At 47.3% G+C, this 23,876-nt stretch overlaps 2 protein-coding genes across 8 annotated transcripts in view; both read left to right on the forward strand.

The window, feature by feature from the left end:
- The window catches only part of LOC147998971 (uncharacterized), a 142,681-nt gene that overhangs the window by 34,759 nt on the left and 84,046 nt on the right, over nt 1–23,876 (forward strand). The gene's annotated exons all lie outside the window — the stretch shown is intronic.
- Nucleotides 7,657–11,580, forward strand: LOC147998973 (disks large homolog 5-like). Its single transcript, XM_087595786.1, has 6 exons — nt 7,657–7,761; nt 8,794–8,953; nt 9,422–9,565; nt 10,198–10,364; nt 11,086–11,191; nt 11,310–11,580. The coding sequence occupies exons 1-5, from the start codon at nt 7,755–7,757 to the stop codon at nt 11,148–11,150; spliced, it is 543 nt and encodes a 180-aa protein (XP_087451912.1). The 5' UTR covers nt 7,657–7,754; the 3' UTR covers nt 11,151–11,191; nt 11,310–11,580.

A 23,876-nucleotide genomic window follows, 5' to 3' on the forward strand; every position in this document is an offset into this window, starting at 1 on the left:
GCACCACCACCAATTTGGTTTTGTAAATAAAGTTTTATTGACATCGCCATCCTCAGCATTTACATCCTGTTCAGTGCTGCTTCTGGCTGCAGCTGCAGGGCTTAGGAGCCACAGAGCCCTTTAGGATCCCAGAGCTGAGATCATTGACCATTTGCCTTGTTTGTGAAAGAGGTGACTGACCCCTGTGCTCGAGGTGGCCTTTCCGTGCCCCTTATCCCATAGCATAGGTCTCTGTGCCATCCTCTCCCTTTGCTGTGGTGTGCACTTCCTGGTACATTTCTGTTAGCTCTTGACATTTCCAGAGCATTGGGTCTTGCAAATTGAATTTGCATGGCACCAGGAATAGACCTGATAGCAGGGTGTGGGACACTCCCTATGGGGACCCTGCCCAGGGGCATAAGCTTACTTTTCCAGTCAACTCCCTGAACAGTGAGCCTTTGTGGGACAAGATACTTCACGACATGACTTGACCTCTCTGCAGTGCACCCAATCCCTGCTTGGCTCAGATGAGTTTGTGTGTGTGTCCCCAGTAGAGACAGCACTCTGTGTGGTGGCATTGACAGGGCATCCAGGAAAGTCAAAACCAGAGGGACATGTCGGGCAGTTGGAAGCAGATGTCTGCGTCCATGGAGAGAAGGATGGACTAGACACTCCTACAGGGGGTGAGCTGAGAAGCACTTCCTTGGCTTTTTCACAGCCGTGTAGGCTGCATGCCATGCTGTGTACCCATGCTGTGCTGAAGCCCCAGGCTTTGAGTCTCCCACAGCTGCTGTGTCCTGGGTCCAGGGTAGGATTAAGCAGACTTCAGCAGGAGAAAGGTGAAAACCCTGGTTGCAGGGTGGGGATGGCATAGTCATAACACTCCTGCACATGAGGCCCCTGACTTAGAGCCGTACAGCAACTGTGACAAGCCAGCTCTGGTGACACTCATCTGCAATGCCAGGCCATGGGGGGTAGAGGCAGTAGGATCAGTTGTTTAATTATCCTTGGCTACACGGCAAGTTCGAGGCCAGCCTGGGCAACTTTGTCTATGAAAATAAGACAAAATGAGGTCTTGACTCTGAGCATCACTGCCTGTACCTGGCATGGTTGCCCCACCCCAGGTAAGAAACCCCTCTGTCCAGAGGCCATAACTGCAGGAGACCCCTGGCCAAGTGTCTATACAGCGCCCTGTTTGACTGGTCTATGCTGAGGACCAACCACGTTCTCCTCAACAGGAAGGACATGGGAGAGGCTGTTTCTGTGAGGTCCCGGGCCCTGAGACGGCCAAGAATAAACCCTGTCCTTGGGAAAGCCATGGAGACTAGGAACCCAGGGGATCTCTGCAAACACCAGGGCTGGCAGGGGACTCTGATCCTCTACAGCAGCTGCTCTCAATCTGTGGGTTCTACATCAGAGCTCCTGCACACCAGACATTTACATTACAGTTCCTCACAGTAACAAAGTTACACTCATGAAGTAGCTCTCCAATAAGTTTATGTTGGGATGACAACGACATGAGGAACTGAAATAAAGAGTCACAGTGTTAGGAAGGGTAAGAACCGCCATTCTATAGGAACCCAGGCATCTGCACTCGGTGTCTGGAAGTGTGGTAGGCTAGGCTTCACCCTCAGCGATGCCAGCATGTGGGCACCAAGCCTAGGTTCCACCCCAATGCTTCCTGGATATGTGCAGGCCTGGTTCCATCAAGAAGTAACAAAGGAACCCTTGGCAAAAAACACTGGGTACCAAACAGGTCAGGAAAACACACCCCCTCTGCTGCAACTCCTCTCAGGAGGGCTAGTCTTTCCAGGAGGCCCCGGCTATAACCAAACCTTGTCTCCCAGTGCTTGCCCATTGGTGTCTTGGCCATATTCAGATTTGAGGACTTTGAACAGAATAGCTTCCAGCAGATTTGCATCAATGAATCCAACAAGTAGTTGCAGTCCTACTTCATCCAGCACACCTTCAAGCTGGAGCAGGAGAGAGTGGACACCTATTCCCCAGCCCAGCCCAGCCATCACCCTGAATGTGAGCTGTGTCCCTCAATATCAGCGGGATGGGGCCTGGGCACCATAGGTTCCCCAGGACCTAAAGCTATGTCCTTGAACTCAGTGCCATGCTCAGCCCTTCCAGCCTCTTTCAACCCTTCTGGAAGCTCTACTGCTCCTGCAGCAAGGCAGCAGTGTGCACATTCTGTCACGTCATTTGTGTGTGTCTACAGGAGGTCAGAGCCTGTCCCCTCTGTTCCTTTCTTTTGGTGTATTTGCCTTTCTGAGGAGGCAGCACCCACAGGTATGGGAGGCAGCCACATGCATATTCTGCAGCCATGTCTGACTCCTCTGAGGCTCAGTCCCACTTACACAACTACCCTTCAACCTCCCCACTCCATGTCACCCCTGGGGCTCTGTAAACCTTCCTGTTTTCTGTCTTTATATAATTGGTGACACTGCAGCCCTCAGTGGTGTCATACAGTGTTAGTTTGTCTTTGCACTGCCTGGAGGTCTGACTTAGGAGAATGGCTACCATTCTCATTCCTGTTCAAGAGTCAGAATCTGAATCCTATGTAAGGCTGAATAATATTCCAGCACATGGCTGTGCCATGTTGAATTTACACAGTCACCTATGGATCTTATATTTTGGCTTGTAAACACACACATATAAGACTCAAGTGACACCCAAGTGGAGAATTGCTGGAGTCCTCCATGGCTTTCTGAACCGTCTGAGAGACCATCCTGTCCACAGTGTATAGAGCACCATCTACTCATAGCTCACACAGCATGAGAAGATTAGTGAGGGTTAACCTGGCTTCTCTGTCTCCTACTTTCTGCCACACTAGCCCTAGCATCTTTCTGTATTGCAGTGAATGTTTAGAACCCAGGAGGATTCCAGCTTCCTTGCTCAAATATAGCAAGTTCCTCCTTGCCTGCTTTGAGACTGAGTCTCATGCAGCCCAGGCTGGCTTTGATCTCACCATTAGTTAAGATGGCCATGAACTCCTGGTTCTCATGCCTCAGACGTCTCTGAGTGCTGGGTGACAGGTATGCACCACTCTTAAGTCCTGCCACTGGGACAAGAGTGAGCAGAGCCAGCTCTGAAGCACACACTTTGCTGGTGTCAGTGATGACTGACTTATGATCCTGTCTTCCTTACCCATGGCCCTTCTCCTTGGTGCATGCCATCCTTCCTCCCTGTGACTCATGGGGACACCAAGCCTGAGGATGTCAGGAAGAAGTTTACTTACTTCACTGGGTTGGAGGCTGTTAGGTTCCTGCGTCAGTAGGTGAGATTCAAGCTAGAAGGTTTGTGGCATGAGAAACGGGAACAGAACTGGAATGGCAGGAACAATTGTCACCTGGCTCTGAGAAGACCAGGTGGGCAGAAACTCATCGTTGGGCAGGTAGTGAGCTCAAGTCCAGGCTGGGCATTGCTCAGCACATGTGAACAGGTGTGCTTACATGGACATGTGTTTCCCCCACATGGTCACCACTTATCCAGGCACGGTGAATACTCCAAGGAGCTTTTTATGTTTTATGTTTATGTTATGGTGTTTGTGTGTCCATACATACATATACACACATACATTCGTACATATACACGAATACATGTACATGAAAACACATGCATATACATGACTATACACATTCATGCTCACACACACATATATACACACCTACATGCATACACACATACACACACATACACACACATACACACATACACACATACATGCATACACACATACACATATACATACACACATACACACACATACAATACATATACACACATACAAATACACCTATACACACATATAGACAGACATATACACACATATACATATACACGTATACACATACATGCCTACACACATTCATATCCACACGTACATACAGACATATACATATATACTCACATACATGTAAGCACATGAGTGGAAGCCAGAGGACAGCTTGGCCCTTGTTTCTCTCCTTTTTACCACGTGGGTCCTGGGGATTGAGTCAAGCTCATCAGACTTGACAGCAAGCCCCTTTAACTGTAAAGCCCTCTCATTGGCTGCCAGTTGCCTCTTTCCACAAATTCTATCCATGGTGGGATGTTTAGAGATGTTATTCTCATGATTCCTTCAGCAATAGTGCAGACATCATTTACACTGCATTAGGAGTTATAATTCATGTAGATGTCAGGAGAGCTGGAGGCGTGGATCAAGAAGAGAGCCCACTTTCAATGTCATTATGTGGTATTGCCTTAGGCCCTTTTATACACTCCCCTGGCTTTGTCTGAGTATATGTTTGAGGTCTCTCTATGACTGTGCAAAGAAGTAAGAGATAGGGCTGGGCCACAAAATAGGAAAGTACTTGTTCATTCAAAAACAAAAACAAAAAACAAACAAACAAACAAACAAAAATAGCTCTAGGGTTAAATATTGGTGCTAGTGCTGAACTACACAGCCAGAAGGTATTTTTCTAAGTAAATAACACAATATCGGGGATGACAATATGATCAAATATCCTTCAACATAAGTTTGCAATGCTACCTACATTTTATAAATCAAATCTGACCACCGTTTTGGTTGTTTCCAATCATGTCTGAGTGCATCATCACGGGAATCCCAAGGAAAATCAGAAATGGGTTCTTGAAGCTGTTGCACAGGGCCAGTATAGACCTAAATACCACAGAGGAAACCTTGATTCTTATCTCAAGGGATCATTCACCATCCCTCTTGTCACATAACTTATGACAAGACATCACCTTTCCTAAACTTAGCCTTTTTCCCAAGTGCTGCAGAAGGGAAGATCTGGTGTCAAGGGGTCTGGATTCAAACCACAGGAACACTGAATTCATTTAAATAGGTGTAGTTTATTACTGCACACACCAATACAGTTCAACCAGAGCAACAGCTCACAACTGTGTACTGGACATTGCTAGGCCCTGCTCATTGCAAAATCCACATGGGCTCATGCACGAGTGTTGGAAATGCTTCGGTCTATGGGCCCTGACTCAGGCCATTTTACACATAATTGTTCCAATTTTCCTTGAATCTATTGGGTCCTATGTGAAGAATACACTTGGGGAACTTGTTAAGATTAACAAACCTCATAACATACAGAACATAACAGGGTATGTGACCAGCACCACACAGTTCAACGTCAGAGTTTTTTGTTCTTTGTTAGTGTTTTTCTTGGCATCCATGATGTGGACGCGTATTACAGAACAATAGGAAAGAGCTGGCTGCTGTGTAGCAAATTCACTGCTATTAAGGTAGGTATGGGGGCAAGACCTCAGCAGTAGCCCTTAAGATGGGAAGGAGATGATGTGTTTGATAACTGAAAGGAGCTGCCTCAGCTGTGTTTCTCTGCCTGCTCAGTGCCCATTCAACATCACTCTGTCCCTGAAGAGGAACTCAAGGTCTGCCCCCTGCTGCCTGTGAGCCAGGAAGAGGCACAGAAAGGCAAGGCCACAGCACTGGTTTCCAATCCCTCAGTAATGCTGGATTTCCAATAATGTACTTGTATACACAAATACACTGTGGTAAGTTGCAATAGATACTAATCATTTCTCACATAGGGCAGCAGTTGATTGACTACAACTAATTCTATTAAAAAAAAGAAACCTGGCTCTTGTAGAAATATACAAAGAAATATCTAGGATGGTGGGGGATGAATTCTGCCATGGACTGGACTCGTGGAAGTGGGGTTGGGAGAAAGATGCTGGTTAAATAGCCCACCAGGTTCACATTGTGTCAACTTGATTTAATCTAAGGACAAAGAAGTGGAGTATCTCTGATGGCTTTCTTCTAGTCCCTTTAAAGCATCACTGGGGTTTGAACTCAGAACTTCACACTTCTTGATGGGGCAACTACACTCAAGGAAGCTTAAGATTTTCATAGGCACAGTATTATGCTATATATACAGAGTAGATAATACTAAGATGTTCAGATGGTGATGTCCATTTGATGCACTCTTAATGTGCACCTAAAAAAAGTGAGATCAAGGTCCTTAAAATAGAAAGATTAGTTCCAGTTTTTTTCTACCATTCCAAACAGAACGACTGGTAGGGAGAGAATGGTAAATAATCGAGAATTTGTAGATAATGCTTTGAATGAAGTGTGGATTTCTGTGCTGGTTTAAAACAGGGTCTCAAGTATCACATGTTGCCCTCTACCTGGCTGGCCAGGATCACTTTGAGCTCAGATAAACCTCCTTTCACTTTGTAATAAATAGGCTTATAAGAGTGGCCTCGAAGGACTGTGCAGACAGTATTAGCCTTTGACAGTTGAGGTGTGTAACCCACAACTATAGTTTTAGCCATGTTTTTCCATGTCTACCAGCTATTTCAGATTGTTGCTGTTATATGCCTGACAATCAAGGATGCAGAAAAATAACCTGATACAGAGTAAGGACATAGTGATCACATCTTTGCCTCTTCCGTACGTTCTGGATGAGGTTTGTTAAAATTCCAATATTGCAAAAAGCTTTATATAGGGCCCATCACATTAAGGGTCACTATGCACTGTTCTATCTAAAATGGTCTAATCAGAACTGACTCCCATATAACACATCCTGCAATCCTCATATGAGAAGCTTGAGCTTTTAGTTTTGACTTTTTCTTTTCTCGTATTTTCTTATTTTTTGCTATATAAGTTGAGACAAAGATAGTTAAGGCCATGAATTTGCCCCCAAAATTTGAACTACGGATGTGATCAATCAGTGTTAGTGGGTGCATTCTTTAAAGTATTCATTTTTTTACTATGATAGATGCTTTTGTGTTTGGTGGGGTGGCCATTTCCCAGTGTACAGGTGCTGGGACCTTGCTCTATCCACTTAATGATGTTTATAGCCTCATTTTAGACGTTTCTGTGCCACCCTCTATATCTCTTGTGTATTTTATTTTTCTGATAAAAGCTCAAGGTATATCTTACTCAGGCCTGTGAGCAGTGCTCCTTTGGCGACATTGGTGCAAAGAGCAGAACCCCACAAGCAGCATGAGGTTCCCTTCACTGGTGTCTCCAATATTGCATTTTCCTCTGCCAACTGGTCTCCACACTTTTCCTAGCACCATAAAGACTTCAACTCCTTCTCCTAAGGAATTTTCTGGCAATTGTCGATTGCTAAGCACATGACTTCATGAGTGTTCCCCTAATACACACGCATGTTGTAACCTACCATGCAGACTATTTCTTGATGTGATATAAAGCACCTGTACATAATGAGACAGGAGAACTTTTGAGTGCATATTCAAACTGGTGTGAAATATCAGGAAGTTTTAATGGCTTACATTGGTGAATGTGGACAATTTGAGTTAGTGAGACATTTTTTGGGCAAGATTTGAAAGGAAACATTCATTTAGATGCATAGGAATTACTAAGGTTTTTTATAATCAAGCCTTGAGGAAAATTTGGCTTTGGAAGCAGGAGATGCTCAGTGGCTCTGCCCCAGGAAAGTCTCCTGGAAAGGGCACCTCTGCTTATGCTCAGTACAGGGAGAACATTAGCAGGGATGCAAAGTCTGCTCCCCATGATATCTGCTGTCCCTTCTTGGACATTCTATTGTCTCCTAGAGAGTTCTGGCATCCTCTGTGATGTCACCAGTGTTGTAGTGACAACCAGTGCCCTAGTTTCTCTCAGTCTGAGTCTGGCGGTTACAAGCTAAGACATGTTTTCCCGTCTTCGAAAGCGTTTTGGGAGGGGGAACGTCGATTCTGGAGAGACTAGAGTGAAGGAGTCTGGCCTTTCGTCTCAAAGTAATGATGGACAAAGACAGCACTTCTGGGGAATGTGGAGTAAGTTCTGGGCAGTGTATTTTGAGCTTCCTGCCAGGGTGGCTGCAGGCTTAAGCTGACCTTTCTAGCAATGGGCCACAACAACTGGAGCATCTGAACAGGAATTGAATTTCCATGAATATCACAATTCCTTAAAGTCAAGGATTTCAGAACTTTAGTTTCCCCATCCCCACAGGGAGAATATGGTAAGGCCAATGCTATTATACTGTGAACTTCTGGTCTTTACTTTTCAGATCATTTGTTCTGTTACATTGATATAATAACACCATCAGTAGTCATGGAGGGTCCACCTTTTCTGAGTTTAGACAGGGCAGCAATGTATTTCACTATCATTGCTTCTTTAAATACAGTGGGTATCTGACAGTAGTAACAGGGAGAGATTGTGCTCCAGGCAATAACCTTATGTTCTTAGACCTTCTCTGATTTCTTCTAACTGGAAGGGTCATCGTTAGCTTTATATATTAGAGATGTGTGTTACAAACTTGTTTCTAAAATACCAAAACTATTTGGAACGTGTAGACCAAGATTCAGCCTGTAAACTATTCGCACTTCTGGGGCATTTGGTATTTCACATAGGGACACTGATAAGTCTGTTGAACATATCCTCCCTGGAAATGCGTTTTAAATCCAAAGTTGTTGGCTTAGAGTATCAGGGTAGGACATCTGAGTGTCTCCAATCACTCAAGTTTTATGGATGGTGAATTTATCATCTGAGTTCTGAAGCCACAGGAGTGAGGGTCCTGAAACCAAGCTGTACCCTGTTCAGCTGATAATAATCCTGGAGAAGCCATCTCCGTGGTACATGTAAGCACCTGATGTCCGGCATAGGGAACACCTGGCTGCTTACATCTCTTGGTCTCGATAGAGTAGTGGGAGAACTGAGATCCACTGAGGAGGTCTCTTAAGCATAGACCAATCGCCTAGCAGTGACACTGGGTTCATGGCTTGTTCTCCTGTTTAGGCCTCACTGAGGTCTATGAACACTCTATGCATTGTCCCCATGCAGGTTCACTTGTGTTCTTCTACCTACAGACGCTGGGAGAGAAACATCATCCCAAGGAACTGACCTAAGCAAGAATCAGGCCATGAAGGAAAAGGAGAGGCTGATTAAAGAGCTGCAGCTCATTACCGAGGAGAGAAATGACCTGAGAGATCGCCTGAGGTTTCTGACAGAGAGATCCATGAAGAACAGGTATGAATCACTCCAAATGCTCTTGTTTCATTCCTGGGTCTGCAAGGTCACCTTTTTCTTATCCTATTAAGGTTTTGGGTTCTAGAAAGCTGTGCCTCCCTAACCACCCTGTGCTAAACCTCACCTCCCATATAGTGGAGATTCAGAACCTGACCCTTCCTGAGGAGTGAGATTGAAAATGGACTCATCTGCTTCCATTTATTTAAAAGCATAACTTGTGGTCTGAATGAAGAATTCAGGGATAAAGTCAGGGAGAGTGAGTTCCCAGTGTGCATTTGCAAAGCCCTTGACAGCTGGTGGCTTTGCAAGATTGTAATTGCAGTGAGTTTCTGGTGAGTCTCTGTACTTGCTAGGCAGGGGACTGAGTGCTGGAAGATCCAGGCAGCAGGCTGGGGTAATATAGGACACACCCTGAGTTCATATATTCCTAAATGCCGATGTTCATTGTATTCTATCATTTGGGGCCAGGCCACACTTCAGGCCAAATCCATATTATGAAGACCTGGAGAGAATGGAGGAGGCGGTCATGTCAATTCTGCACAACTTAGAGATGGAGAACACTGAGGTCCATGAGAACAACCATAAGCTGAAGAAGGAGATTACCTTCTCTAGGTAAGTCCTGGTCAGAAAGGCTATCACTTGTGGAATGGCCATTTCTGACTTTCTTTGTTCTGGATTGGACGGTCTTCAGCTCTGGTTCTATCTCTTGTGCTATTTACCCATCAGTGTTCCAGGGTCATTAGGACTCAGTTTTCAGTTCCACAAAAGAGTGTTCCTCATCCCAGGATTGTCTAGGCATCTTCAGAAGGCTCTAGATAGAACAGTACTGATTGAAGTCAGCAGAAGGTTATTAGGCTGACCTGGACCTATGGTGTCACACCAGGTTTTACAAAACTCAGTGCGTGGACCACATGGTTAGCATGACCTTCTCTTTGTTCTACTTACCTCCTTTGAGGGTGTTGGCCCACTACTAATTGATGTTGCCCCCATGCATTGTGCTTTCATGGATAGTTGTAGATCCATGTTCTTTCTCAGAGGTGTGGACACTAATTGGTGTCAGGCCAAGCAAGCAATTTATTCTTCCCTGAATTAACTCTTTATGTTTTGTGCAGCAGCCTTATATGTATCAAGATGCATTTTATTAAGTCTTCATGGGTATGTGGGACCTGGTAGAGTTTTGGGACTTGGGAGTAGGAATGGGAGAAAGGAGCAGCATGATCTTACTATGCAGACTGTATTTCCAGAAACCTGCTCAGCCAGCTCCTGATGGAAAACACATGTAGGAAGAAGTTGGTCCCACTGAAGCAGGAGAGCAAGGAGGTACATCTTGATTGTGCACTGAACCAGAAATATTTGGTTGACTTCAACAAGAAAGATAAAGACCATCAACGGCCAGAACCAGCATTATCAGGTAGGGACGAGCAGATGTGTTAGCTTAACAATATCTGATAAAATTTGCCAATTTGATACATCTTTGCTCTCTCCTACCACCTTTCTAATTTACACTCACAACCAGCCAACCACCTCATGTAATGGAATTGTTCATTGCTCTGCCTATGCACAAGTATTCTGGGAAGTTAACCACTTTTCAGAAACTGAATTATTGTGCAAGCATATTTTGCTGCTCTTTTTGAAGCTGCAGTCTAGAAATGGTGACAGATGAATAACATATCATATTATTGCATATCCATGTGATACATTGGATCCTATGTAGAGTTTTGAACAAGTTCTTGGTTCTTTGACAAATGACAATCTGTGGTCATGCGACTTCTTGTGTAGGAAGCACCTTTCCGGGATAAGAACCAAGTGCAAATGTCAAATTAGTACTTGTCATTGGCTTTAACCTTGGTGACATATGGACATCTCCTTTCTTCCTGCAACCCAATGAGGTTCCTTCCATTGCCCTGTTCTTGGTTTGCACTGGTATAAGTCTGGGTCCCATATTGTCAGCCCACATTACTGTGAGGCTCTCTGGAGATTTTGCCCTGCCCGCAGAGTTAGCAACAATGATATCACTTAAAATGTCCATGTTGACTATCCAATAGAACTGAGGTGGTAGAAGGCAGCATTCTGACAGCTGGCTTGCATTTCCCCACCAAATCAGTGTCTGAAAAACTGCCTTCCTTTCCCAGGTCTCAGAAAGTGCAAGAGAGCTGGAATTGGACACACCCCAGTAAGAGAGCTTCCTGAAGAATAAGTTGCTTTCTCAGGAGTCCCTGATGACCAACATCCTGAATGGTAACAACATTTTTTGGATGTGTATTCATCCTCTGAGTTAATTTGTCATTTCTTAGAGACCCTAAATTCATATACCACTAAGCCAGCCTGACTGATTGAGGTCTTACTTTCTTCTCAGAAAACAGCACTTGAGAGACAACTTGGGGGACCGCCTTTCATTATGTGTGCTAGAGGAGAAACAGCAATACATCTGTGCTTCTACATGTTCGTTAAGAATATGCTTTTAGAAATATTTTTGTTATGATTTTAATTGAAGTTTTCTTTTTGTTGTTTCATATTTATATCTTCTTGTTACTATTTTTACTTTCAAATATTTTTAAATATTTTTATTCATGTTAATCTTGTTTTGTTGTAAAAATGTATTTGTTATGAATAAAAATTGAATTCTATCTCTTGACTCTTAAGACCATCATTCTTACTCAATGGTTCTGTCCCCTCCTGTGGACCTAGAACTGACAGCTACAGATGGATCTCTGCATGTTCCATGGATCCTGGGCTAATAAGTGAATTCAAAGTCACCAAGGGGTACCCAGTGTGATAGTGTCTTTTGTGAGGATAATGTGGCTGTGTCTCAGACACACACTTTGTGATGTAATCACTGACACACTTTACTCAATTGTTAGGGTCCATGTGGTTCTTCTGAGAGAGCAGCAGATGCTCTACCCTGTGAGTCATCACCACAGCTCCTGCAGGTAGCTTTTGTTATTCCACATGAGGTGCTGTATTAGGTGGACAGGATCACCTCCAATTAAATAGAGAGATCTCAGGAGATGTGTGTTCACAGGGAACTTACTGAGCTGTTCGTGTTCAACGTGTTAGGTTGTCAGGCATCCCTACAGGGCTCTGGTGTTCCCACTGCTCATTGTGGGTCAGCATCATCCTCCAGCATCACTTAGTGTCCATATTAGAGCAGATCTTTCACCTAATATCAATGATGACCATATGTATTATGCAAATCTGATAAAATACAGAATAGAAACTAGCTTCTTGTAGGCCAGATTGGCTTTAGTAGTCACATGGATGTGATCAATCAGTGTTAGTCATGCCCTTCCAGCATGGTAGACTGCAGGTTGTCTGTCCCCATCACTTTGCTCTCTTGTGCCCAAACAATGCTAAGGTCAGGGCCGTTCAGCCGTGAGGCAGAGGCTCACCACCCTCAGTGCTGCCTAAGACCCCTAAGACTGTCTCTTTCGGGTGTGTGCGTGCTGGACACTCAAGGATCCTGAGATCTCAGCAGCTGAGGTTAAACAGTACCGGAGCCATTGCAATGTGGGCACACATTTGTTTGTGGAGCTGGGCCACTCTTTGACTTTTGGTGAGTGGAGAGACAACTGTTGGCTGAGCCTTTGGTGAACTGGATGGCCCCTGGCCACGTCAGCAGTCAGCAGTATCAAAGCTGAGCAACCAGTGTTTTATGTTCCATTTTGTCATCGCTGGTCAGTGTTCTGATGCCACAGCACATGGCTGATTTCAATCTCCCCATGTGGCCACAATCCCTAATTGATATTGCCTCCACTTCCCAAGTGCCACTGGAATTTCTGTAGAACCCCTAAGGCAGCAGCAAGCAGGAGCTCCTGGCTATTCCCTCCCTGCTCTCTGGATCTGCAAGTCGTTCTGTGTACATATGGCTAAGTCCTCATATACTCTTGATGCCATGATACCTTAATAAACACTTGAATCACGCCCTTTCTTACAGAGACCCCATAATGGCCAGTTTTCAACTGCTACCTGACACAATCTATAATCACCTGGGAAATGAGGGACAGTGTGGATCAGACTGGCCTTTGAGGATGACTATGCGTGACTATCTTCGTTGCTCTGGGAGATGCCAGACAGCCTCTTTTCTGATCCTAGAGTCCCTATACCCAGCCACTTGTCCCCTCTACAGCCAGACCCTACTTCTGCTCCTAGGCACTGTCTTGGACTTCCTTCCCTCAAGTGGCTTCTCTCCTTTGGTTGCTACAGAAACCTGTTATGAGGAAAGGAACAGGGAGTTAAGACTTCAAAGCCATCTTCCCATTGATGTTCTTTCTCAGAGGTCAGTGGGACACTTAAAGAGTTTTGTGTATACATTTTATTAAGCAAGGGACAATCATGCATCAGACACAGGAAACTAACAGCACATCTACCGGACCTCCTTCAACACCTGGGCATCTCTTCTGGCCTGTGCTTCTGTGTGCTGAAACCTGGGGACCAACTTCCTGTGGGGTTTCCCAGGATGACTGTGCACATTACTACACTGGCGTAAATCCTCAAAACTCACAAACAGCAACGGGACCGCCACAGGAACTGTTCTCCATCAACAGATACCACAGACCAGCAAGCAGAAGCATGGGCAGGTGGTGCTGTGGTTCACACACTTCTCTTTACTCACTAGGGCAGGTGACCCGCTGGAGAAAACAAGGAGGCAGCAGGATGGAAGAGGAAAACTACAACCCAGTCCTTGCATTAAACACCCAAGCACATTTAGACTAGAAGAGAGAAGTTTGCCAAGATTGAGGGCCACTTTGGGCATCCATCATCAATAGCCCTGGCTGTCTAGGCCAGCATCAGATCCAGCCGTCTCCAGGCAGGTGTCAGCCAGGCCCTCAAGGGCACTAAGAGCATTAACCATGAAAAATAGAACAAGATCTCTGCCTCTTGCCTGCCTGACAGCCAAGCATGTGTATGCCCTGGCTATGCTCATGCTGGGACCCCTGCTAGATATTAAGATATAGATACCTGATAGTTGATTAGGACCCTGTTCGAAAAGGAAGACACCGGATATTTCCCTCTGGCATCCATATGTGCATGCGTGGTTGTACATGCTGGTAGAATCTCTCTCTCTCTCTCTCTCTCTCTCTCTCTCTCTCTCTCTCTCTCTCTCACACACACACACACACACACACACACACACATTCAAAGTTTTGAAGCACAGCAGAAGAATCTCTGGGACTCTAAGCCTGACCAGCCTCATCTGTGAGCCACAGCTTCTGTGTGAGAGCTCCTTTGTGTGAGAGGCATAGGGTGACTGAGGAAGGTTGCTGGTGTCCATCCCTGGCCTGCAAGTGCATGCATACAGAGACATGGACACATGCACATGCTGAGTACCCCTCATCCAATCCTGAAATCTGAAAACACTGAATTTCAAATCCAGGCATTCTCCTAACCTACACCTTCCCTCAGGAATTGGAGATGAGGCCTTGCAAGAATCCTCAACCAGAGACTGGCCCAGACCTTCTGAGATCCATTCTGCCCCAGGAGAACACAGCAGGTGGTATCAGGACAACACAGACACTCAAGACTCCAGCCTGATGCAGGGACCGCCTGCTGGGTTAGGAGAAGACTCAGCATCAGGTTCCTGAACGAAAACATCACCTCTGAACACACAGGGTCGCTGTGGCTATGCCTTCAAGGCATCTTCAGCAGCAGCTTAAATGGACTAGGGATGACTATGGGAATCTGCCTGCAGGGTGATGTGGGAATCCTTTTGCTAAGGCTTGATCGCTAGATGTTGCCACAGAAACCCTTGAACTCTTCTTGGAGTACAGTCCAGGCAGAGGCTGAACACAAAACATTCTGATTATGAACTGAGTTTAACAGATAATCTGGAACCTGAAGGCCACAGGCCCAAAGGTCTGCACTGCAGGGGTGAGGCATCACTGCAGGGATGACCACACAGTGCAGGGTTGAGGTGTCACTTCAGGGATGACCACACATTGCAGGGGTGAGGCATCACTGCAGGGATGACCACACACTGCAGGGGTGAGGTGTCACTGCAGGGATGACCACACACTGCAGGGGTGAGGAGACACTGCAGGGATGACCACACACTGCAGGGGTGAGGTGTCACTTCAGGGATGACCACACACTGCAGGGGTGAGGTGTCACTGCAGGGATGACCACACACTGCAGGGGTGAGGCGTCACTGCAGGGATGACCACACACTGCAGGGGTGAGGTGTCACTGCAGGGATGACCACACACTGCAGGGGTGAGATGTCACTGCAGGGATGACCACACACTGCAGGGGTGAGGCGTCACTGCAGGGATGACCACACACTGCAGGGGTGAGGTGTCACTGCAGGGATGACCACACACTGCAGGGGTGAGCTATCACTGCGGGGATGACCGCACACTGCAGGGGTGAGGTGTCACTGCAGGGATGACCACACACTGCAGGGGTGAGGAGACACTGCAGGGATGACCACACACTGCAGGGGTGAGGTGTCACTTCAGGGATGACCACACACTGCAGGGGTGAGATGTCACTGCAGGGATGACCACACACTGCAGGGGTGAGGCGTCACTGCAGGGATGACCACACACTGCAGGGGTGAGGTGTCACTGCAGGGATGACCACACACTGCAGGGGTGAGATGTCACTGCAGGGATGACCACACACTGCAGGGGTGAGGCGTCACTGCAGGGATGACCACACACTGCAGGGGTGAGGTGTCACTGCAGGGATGACCACACACTGCAGGGGTGAGCTGTCACTGCAGGGATGACCGCACACTGCAGGGGTGAGGAGTCACTGCGGGGATGACCACACGCTTCAGGGGTGAGGTGTCACTGCAGGGATGACCACACACTGCAGGGGTGAGGTGTCACTGCGGGGATGACCACACACTGCAGGGGTAAGATGTCAATGCGGGGATGACCACACTGCAGGGGTGAGGTGTCCCTGCAGGGATGACCAGGAAGCTGACTGAGCTCCTCAGGGCTCTCCCTGTCCTGAATGTGCTTCCCTTCTAGGTGAGCACTGCAGCTTTCAGGGTGCTGAAGGCCTGTGTGGGCAGCAGTAGAAACTGCTAGCCTTGTTATTCACAGCTGAAACTATCACACAGGGCATTCCAGAAGTGAACACCACCAAAGTGGGGACTTTCACAGCATTCTGGGTAGGATGGCACAAAGCCCCATGACAATTTCACCTGCGATCCATACCAAACGTCTGCTGTCAGTGCCTGTCTCTTAGGAGCCACCTGGATGATCCAGGGGATGGTCCTAAAGAAAAGGCTTGGCAAAATTGAGGTCCCCAAAGCAAGAGGAGCAGTGAGGAGGTGCAGGGGCCGTAGACCATGGAGACTGATATATGCTGATGTTAGATACCCAGACTCATCCCTGTGTCCAAGTCTGGATGTCACAGAGGCACCTGGCAAAGGTCCCAACAGTGTCCTTCAAGATTCAGCTGTCTCCCTACTTGCCCTCCACCTAACCCACTTCCTGTGGTTCTGGGAGTCAAGGACTTCATCACCTTTTTCGTTTTCTTGTCATATTGCAGGTACTGTGACTCGACCACTCTTCCTCCTGCAGGAGACACATCGTTTGTCACAGAACAGGACTGCTGCACCAGGAAGACCCAGAGCATAACCAGGACGCTACAATGAAAGCAGGACTGACCCTTCATGCTGAATGACAGGAAAAGCACCCGGCCTTGTCTTTGTTGCAGACTGGATTCCTCAGCATTCCTGTTATGAACAGGGCACTAGTAACCTTCACAGGATACTTAGTGTTTATAAGACATTTATAGAATTCATCTTGTATATAGGCCATTGGGCTAGGAGCCAGCATCAAGGCATCAAGTAGGAGGAAATACAGAAACATTCTAGGAAGGGACAGCCAGGGGCCAGTGGGATGGCTCAGGGATTGAGGACCAGAGTTCAGATCCCAGCACATGGATGTTCACAGTCATCTGTAGAATCAGACCTAGGGGGTCCCATGACCTCCCCAGCTCCCAAGCAGCTACATGTGTGCGTCTTAGACACTTCTCACTCACTGTGAAACAACCTAAGCCACAAAACATCCCACACCTTCTTGGATGGGCCCATCCCTGGGGGAGTCTTGTGTGTTCTGGGCTTCAACTCTAGGAAGGCTTGGCCTTGTTTTATAGGATGTCTTATTACTTGTATCAGCAGAGAGAGAAAAAAAAGATCCAGTCCTGGAACCCTAGAGTACACTGCCATGATGTCACTGCTGTGCTGGCATAGGCTTAGAGATCTCTCCATGATCCATCCGAGTCACCTAGAGCTCAGGGAATGATGGAAAAGTCCATGTGAGATCGCCCAGCGCTTACAACCATGACAAAGCTTGGAAAACACAGGGCACATGTGGTGTTTGATCCTGGGTCAGTTCAAACCTCTTGAGCCTGCAGCTAAGACAAACAGATACACTGGCCTGAGTGCACAGGCCAGATCTCAGAACCTGTTTGCCAACCATGGAACACTCTGGATTCCTCCTCTCAGCTGGACCTTGATCTGCTACACCTCATCCACCCAAGCTTCTCAAGAAATGAAGCTACCAGGTTAATACAACCACAAACTGAAGGCAGCAAGAGCCTTCACCCGCCCAGTGGCAATGAGGTCAGTCCATAGGTCTCCTGTCCCTGCACCCTCAGTACCTGTGAGAGCCATGGCCACCTATTCCCTTCCGAGGTGAGGACAATTATACCCACAACCTTGCTTTCAACAAATCCTGCCTTGGCCACTGGTGGGACCCTCATGAGATGCAGCAATCTGATGCAGGCCTCCTCAGACACTTTGGCTTCCTTTCTGGCTGCTGGAGCTTGGGCCCTCTGGCCTGGCCTAATGTAGGATCAGCAACATCCAACTCTGTCGGGCCTCAGCCACCCCACATTGGGGGCCCTGCTTCACTCCTAGGTGCATTCTTTTCCCACATCTCTCCAGTCTCTCCCTCATCCCTAATTCCCCTCGCCTCTCAGGCCCAGCCCTTCAGTCTCTGATGGAGACTGTCCTGGAAGGACAGGAGCCCCTCCCCTGAGATACTCTCCCACCCCTTGCTGCTGGGCTCTGACAACTCTGCCCTTGGGCTGACTCATCTCTACAGGCACAGCCTGCTGCTCCCCTGCCCCTGCAACCCACTTCCTAGCTCTGCTTCACACAAACACTCTAAGATCTCTACACTGGATTCCTGTTCTATTTTGCTCCCTCTCTGTCCTCCAGAAGTTCTGCTGCTCTCTCTCACCACAGCAGGACCCACCAAGACACTGCTCCTGACCCCAGCAGCCACCAGCAGCCCAGGTCATGGGGCTACTAACAGCTTTGGCCCAGGACTCAGGGCTCCTTCCTTCTTCAGTATCGAGTCCAGGCTGAGACCATCTGGCCTGCTGCTGGGTCCTTGAAACCCTCAGTCTCACAGCCTCTGGGCACTCTGAGCCCTAGTCCTTATGGCTAACAAGTAGCTGCCGAGTCAAGCAACATGGGCCTCACTGGCTTCCTGGTGTGCCATGATGCTTTCCCTGCATGGCCGGCGATGACTGCATGCTAGGATTCTGTCTGCAACTAGACCTGCAGGTAACACCTGATGGGTTGACCAGGCTGTCCTCCTACTCCTGTTCTCAGGAGATTCTCCTGACTAAGCCTCCCAAGTGCTGGGATGAGAAGTATGTGCCACCATGCCAGCTAGGGGTCTTCAGGTGTGATGAAAGACTGGGATCTGTGGTCCTGGTTATTTCCAACAGTGGGGACACCAGTGTTCTGAGCATTCTGTCATCTAGGACTTATATTCCATGTACTTCACAATAACACTGTGAGACTTCTGCACTGGTTACCTGTTCTCTTTGAAACCTGTCTTCAGGTATCTGACAGTGGGAGTCTCCATGAAGTTTTTGTCACCCTGAGGATGTGGCTATATTAATAAGCTCAGGCAGCATGCAAACACAGCAGAGGTTACAAACAAGACTACCAGGCTGGGGCCACTAAGTGATAGAGTGCTCCTTTGGCATGGTGAGGGCCCAAGTTCTCTTGCAACCAACATCTGCTGGGGATGTAGCTCAGTGATTAGGCACTTGCCTAGCGTATGTGAGGTCCTGGGCTCCATCCCTAGGACTAAACCCTCATCACCTACCCTGAACTCACCAGGTCCAGGCATCACTGTCAATCCTGAGGGCTTGAGTTTGATCCTTAGGCCCTCTCTGATACAAAAAGAGAAAAAACTCCCCTGATTTGTGTTTGACCCCTACATATGTCATGCCCACCCCACTTCGAGTGTACAATTAAGGAAAGCATGAGTAAGTGGTTGAGAGGCACTCACTGCCCTTGCAGGACACCCAGTTTGCTTCTCCGCACAAACTGCATGTGACTCAGCAGGTCTCAGGGTAGAACTGGATATGTGACCCTGTGCTAAAGCACTGTCCTGAGTGGGGACTGCAGCTTCTGAAGAGGAATGCAGGCCTGGCCTCCAGACCTCCACCTTCCAGGCCTGTCTTGAGAGCCTGATGCCCTGTCAAAAGAGACTCCATCTCTCCAGAGGAGCACTGCACTCAAATGACACCTCAGTGATGAAAACTATCAGTCCCCAAAGGCATGCCACTGAGCAGAGATAGCCTCAGTCATACACCTCTGCCCATCCCCAGTACCTCGTGTCAATAACTCAACCTTTCATGAAGTAGATGGCAATGCTTGAGGTAGGATGATCAGTAGTTTACTGGCCAGTCTGGGCTCTATGAGTTACTCTCCCTGAAATCAGAGCCAGCAGGAAATTCAGCTTGAAAGCTCTTTGTAGCCGAGCTCAAGGACCTGGTTCATAGCCTGGGACCCCACACAGTAGGATAAAGTGACTCCCATGGCTTTTCCTCCACCTTCAACACTCATGCTTTGGCATGCACCCCCCTACAAGGAGATCAATATACATGGGATAAAAAATTAAACAGAAACATTAATGAAGACAATGCAGACACTTTTTAAAGGATCCCGGGAGCCCTCACTTTGTACTGTCCTTTCCTTTGCCTTGGGAACAGCACCTGCACCAGAGACTGGAGACTTCCTGCAAAAGAGAGAGGAGAGATGCACTGTTCATTCAGCCGGGGAGCTGTGCAAAGACAAAAGCCACCCGCCTTTTCCTGACAGTGGGAGCTAGGCCCAAGTGTGGGCTGCTCCTACTAGAGGCACCAAAAGAAGAGGACCACCTTCCTCAAACCTTCCTGGAAGTCAGAGCACAGGCTATGGACGTCCCTCAATCCTCAGATGACACAATTTCAGCGATGGCTCAGAGCCTCTTAGAACAGAGAGGGACCAGAGCTTCCTCCCAAAGCAAGATCCCTGTCTTATCTGACAGGTATGAGGGCTTAGGGATGGGACAGAGGATGTGACAAGGTTACATGTACCACAGGGGCTAGGTTAATAAAGAAATCAAAGAGGAAAGAAACCTGGACGATTCCTCATCTGTTCTTTTTGCTCTATTCGTAGGGATGAGGTGGCAGTGTGGGATAGAGGACTAGGACACAGCACAGCCTTCTCTGCTCAGGGTGAGCTTTCTAGGCTGCCTGGTCACTCTGACCAGCAAATTTTCAACTGTGCGACTCTACTACCAAGGCTGACACAACTGGTGCACCATGTAGTAATAGGACTGTACTGACTTAGCGACATTTGGAATCTCACAATGATCATGTGTCACAGAAGAGTTTTTTTTTTTTTTAAGAAAAGGATTTTAAAAAACTATTTATTTTGTCCATCTGAGTATGCTGTCCCTGTTTTCAGACACAACAGTAAAGGGTAGTATATGAGAGTAGAAATGGTTATGAGACACAATGTGTGGTTGCTGGGGATTGAACTCAGATCCTCTGGAAGAGCAGTCAGTGGTCTTAACCACTGAGCCATCCCTCCAGCCCCAGTATATTGTATTTTCAATATTGTTTGTTTTTATTTCTTTTCTCACCTATGTCTGTATGGCGTTTCTGTGAGTACAGGTACTCATGTGCTTGTGTAAAGGTCAGGGACAACCTGAGCACAGGTCCTCACCTTCTACCTCTCCTCCATGGCTGTGTATGCTAGGCTAGCCCTTCCCCCTAATCCTAGAGACTGTCTGTCTACTTTAGGCTCCTATCTCCCTGTGGGAAGGGCTGGATGACAGACACTACTGCATCCAGGTTCATGTGGCTTCTAGGGACCTAAACTGTTGTTGGGCTTGTTCAGATGAAAATAAACACCATTTCACAGCCCTGGCTGGGCCAGGCAGCGCACGGGTCTTTGCTGCTCTTGCAGAAGACTTGAGTTCAGTCTCCAGCACCAGGGTCAGGTGGCTCACAACCACCTGAGACTCCAGGTCCAGGGACTTCCAAGCTCTTCTGGATAAACCTACATGGCAAAAGCAGGGCTGGGAGCTGGAGGCTTCTGGTGTTGGCTTCTCCCTGCAGTAGGGGGCAAATCATGGGCATGTGAGGTAACATGGAACCCTGTAATTCTACAAAGTGCAGAAGCTCCTGATTTCCCTCATGGTGCCCCAGAGCCTGCTCACCACACATGGAGGCTTCAGTAACATGGCCTTGTCCTGACCTGTGTGCACTCTGCATCCTCACTCTCTACCCCCTGCTTTTCGGGGTGGAAGTCTCAGGTGTAGGAGGCGCCTACCATAGGCCTCTTCTCTCAGCATTTCAGCATTTTACATTTTATGTAGTTTGTGGTCTTCCTGTGCCATGATATGCACATGGAGAGCAGAGGACACAATGTGGACTCAGTTCTCTGCTTTCATCCATGATCAAACTGAGGCCATGAGGCTGGGTGGCAGAGCCTTTACCTGCTGATCTGTACCCACTTGACCTTCACCAAGCATCCTTTGCTGTACACAGATATATCAGCCTGTGACCCTCATCCTCCAGACTCTTATGAAGCAAACCCCATAGTGTGGAGCTCTCATGTTAGCCAGGCCTAAAGGGGAAGGCAGCAAGCCCTTCAGGAACTCTAGAAAAATGTCTATACTGGGACTAAACTCGTGCTGCCATGTAGGGCTACATTTTTCCTTTAAAACAGAAGGATGTGTGGTGGTGGTGGCACAGGCCTTTGATCCTAACACTTGGGAGGCAGAGGCAGACAGATCTCTGTGAATTCTAGGCCAGCTCCCTCTACAGAGCTAGTTCCAGGTTAGCTACACAAAAGAAACCCTGTTTCCAAGAGTAAAACAAAGAAAGATAAAGAAAGAAAGAAGGAAAGAAAGAAAGAAAGAAAGAAAGAAAGGAGAGAAAGAAAGAAAGAATTTATATTTTGTATACAATGAGATGCCTGCCTGTCTATGCCTGAAACATCATGTTAACTATAACTCTTGTCACATCTGCATTAATTCAAATACTGAAGGCCAAATGGTTAAATCTTAATGACAATACAATGGGGGGGGGTGCTGAAGAGATGGGTGGTTTAGTGGCTAAGAGCAGAAGACCAGGGTTCAGTTCCCAGTGCCCACATGGTGGCTCCTATTAGCCTGTAATTGCAGTTCAATGGAATCGTTCTGGACTTCATGGGCACCAGACATACCACATGGTGCACAAGCATGTATTAGGTGAAACACTCAGGCCCATAAAAATAAGTAAATAAAATATATGGTTAACAGACACTGTGATTCGGGAAGTTCTTAGTGACTTTGGTTATCATTTCTCTCTCCTGGAGACCTGTCTTCCTCATGCTCAGCCTCCCTGGCTTCTAGGACATTTCCTAGCTCTGTGGAGCATGAAGTACTCAACACCATAAGCCAAGCATTGCAATGCCATCTGCACCTTCACTGCTACACCTTCTCCATGGCTGTGTCTAAAGGGAGACACTTGGAATCTCACAGATGCAAGGCCAAACCTGTTGGGCTATGTGAGCCCAGCCACCCAATAGTCAGATCTACTCCTGTCCTTGGCTATGGCATGAGGCTCTTAAGAAAAATTAATCTGAAGGATCTCAATTAGTGGCAGTGCATGTTGGCACATGCCTTTAATTCCATCCATTGGGAGGTAGAGGCATTGTGAGTTCCAGGACAGCCAGGGCTATAAATTAACACCTTGTCTCAAAGAAAACAAGCCAAAAATGAAACAAAAATGTTGCAATATGGTCTTCAGTATGTAACTGAGTCTGTTCTTGAACTCTGAATCCTCCCACTTTCACTCAGGTGCTAATCAGCAGGCTTCTGTCTTGACTTTCACTGAGCACTCAGGGCTGCCAGGACTGTTACCTCTCCCAGTGTAACTCCTGACTCTCTCATCAGCATCATCACAAAACTCCTGCTAAGAATTAAGGAAACCTGAATTCTAAGGAACAGTCGGAGCTCCAGTATTTCCAAAGCTCACTCTAATACAGATGGATCCTATGCTGCAGTAAAATGGTCACAGCTGGAGGTCTTAATTCCAGGACTTGGGACAGAGGGGTTGGAGGATCTTGAATTCAAGGTTATTTTTATGTTACAGTGTTGCTCAAAGCGAGTTGGGCTGCTACAAGATACCCTGTCTCAAAACTATACCAAACACACGTAAAATGAGACAGAGGAGTTTGAGTGGGCACAGATGGGAAAGCTCGGCACTTTATGGCCAAGCAACCTGCTGCCAGCACCAAAGTCCATGCACAGCCCCGATTCTGAGCTGCGTCTGGGATCCTGCTCAGGAGAATGCACCAAAGTAGCTCAGATCCAGGGCTTTTGGTCTAAGAGGAATTCAGGCAGTCACTCTTTGGATGCCATTTCTCCAGCTCAACTGCCTGTCAGCCCAGGATCTGGTCTTAGTCACGGCTTGGCACCCCTAAATTCCTCCCAGCTGTGCTCTGAACTCACCCTGTGCCCCGTTCTGATGAATCTGCCATTCTCCATGGGAGTAGCCTCAAGAAGTCCCTCACATCTGAAGAACCACTCTGAGTGCAGTAAATACTGCAGGGGAGGGGCGTGGCCAGCAGAGCACCCACCCCTTTCAGCTGTAGAACATTTAGAGTTCTAGAGTGAGCACTGCT

This window comes from Rattus norvegicus, chromosome 19 (assembly GCF_021556685.1).
Source record: "Rattus norvegicus strain SHRSP/BbbUtx chromosome 19, alternate assembly SHRSP_T2T, whole genome shotgun sequence".
Classification (NCBI taxonomy): Eukaryota; Metazoa; Chordata; class Mammalia; order Rodentia; family Muridae; genus Rattus; species Rattus norvegicus.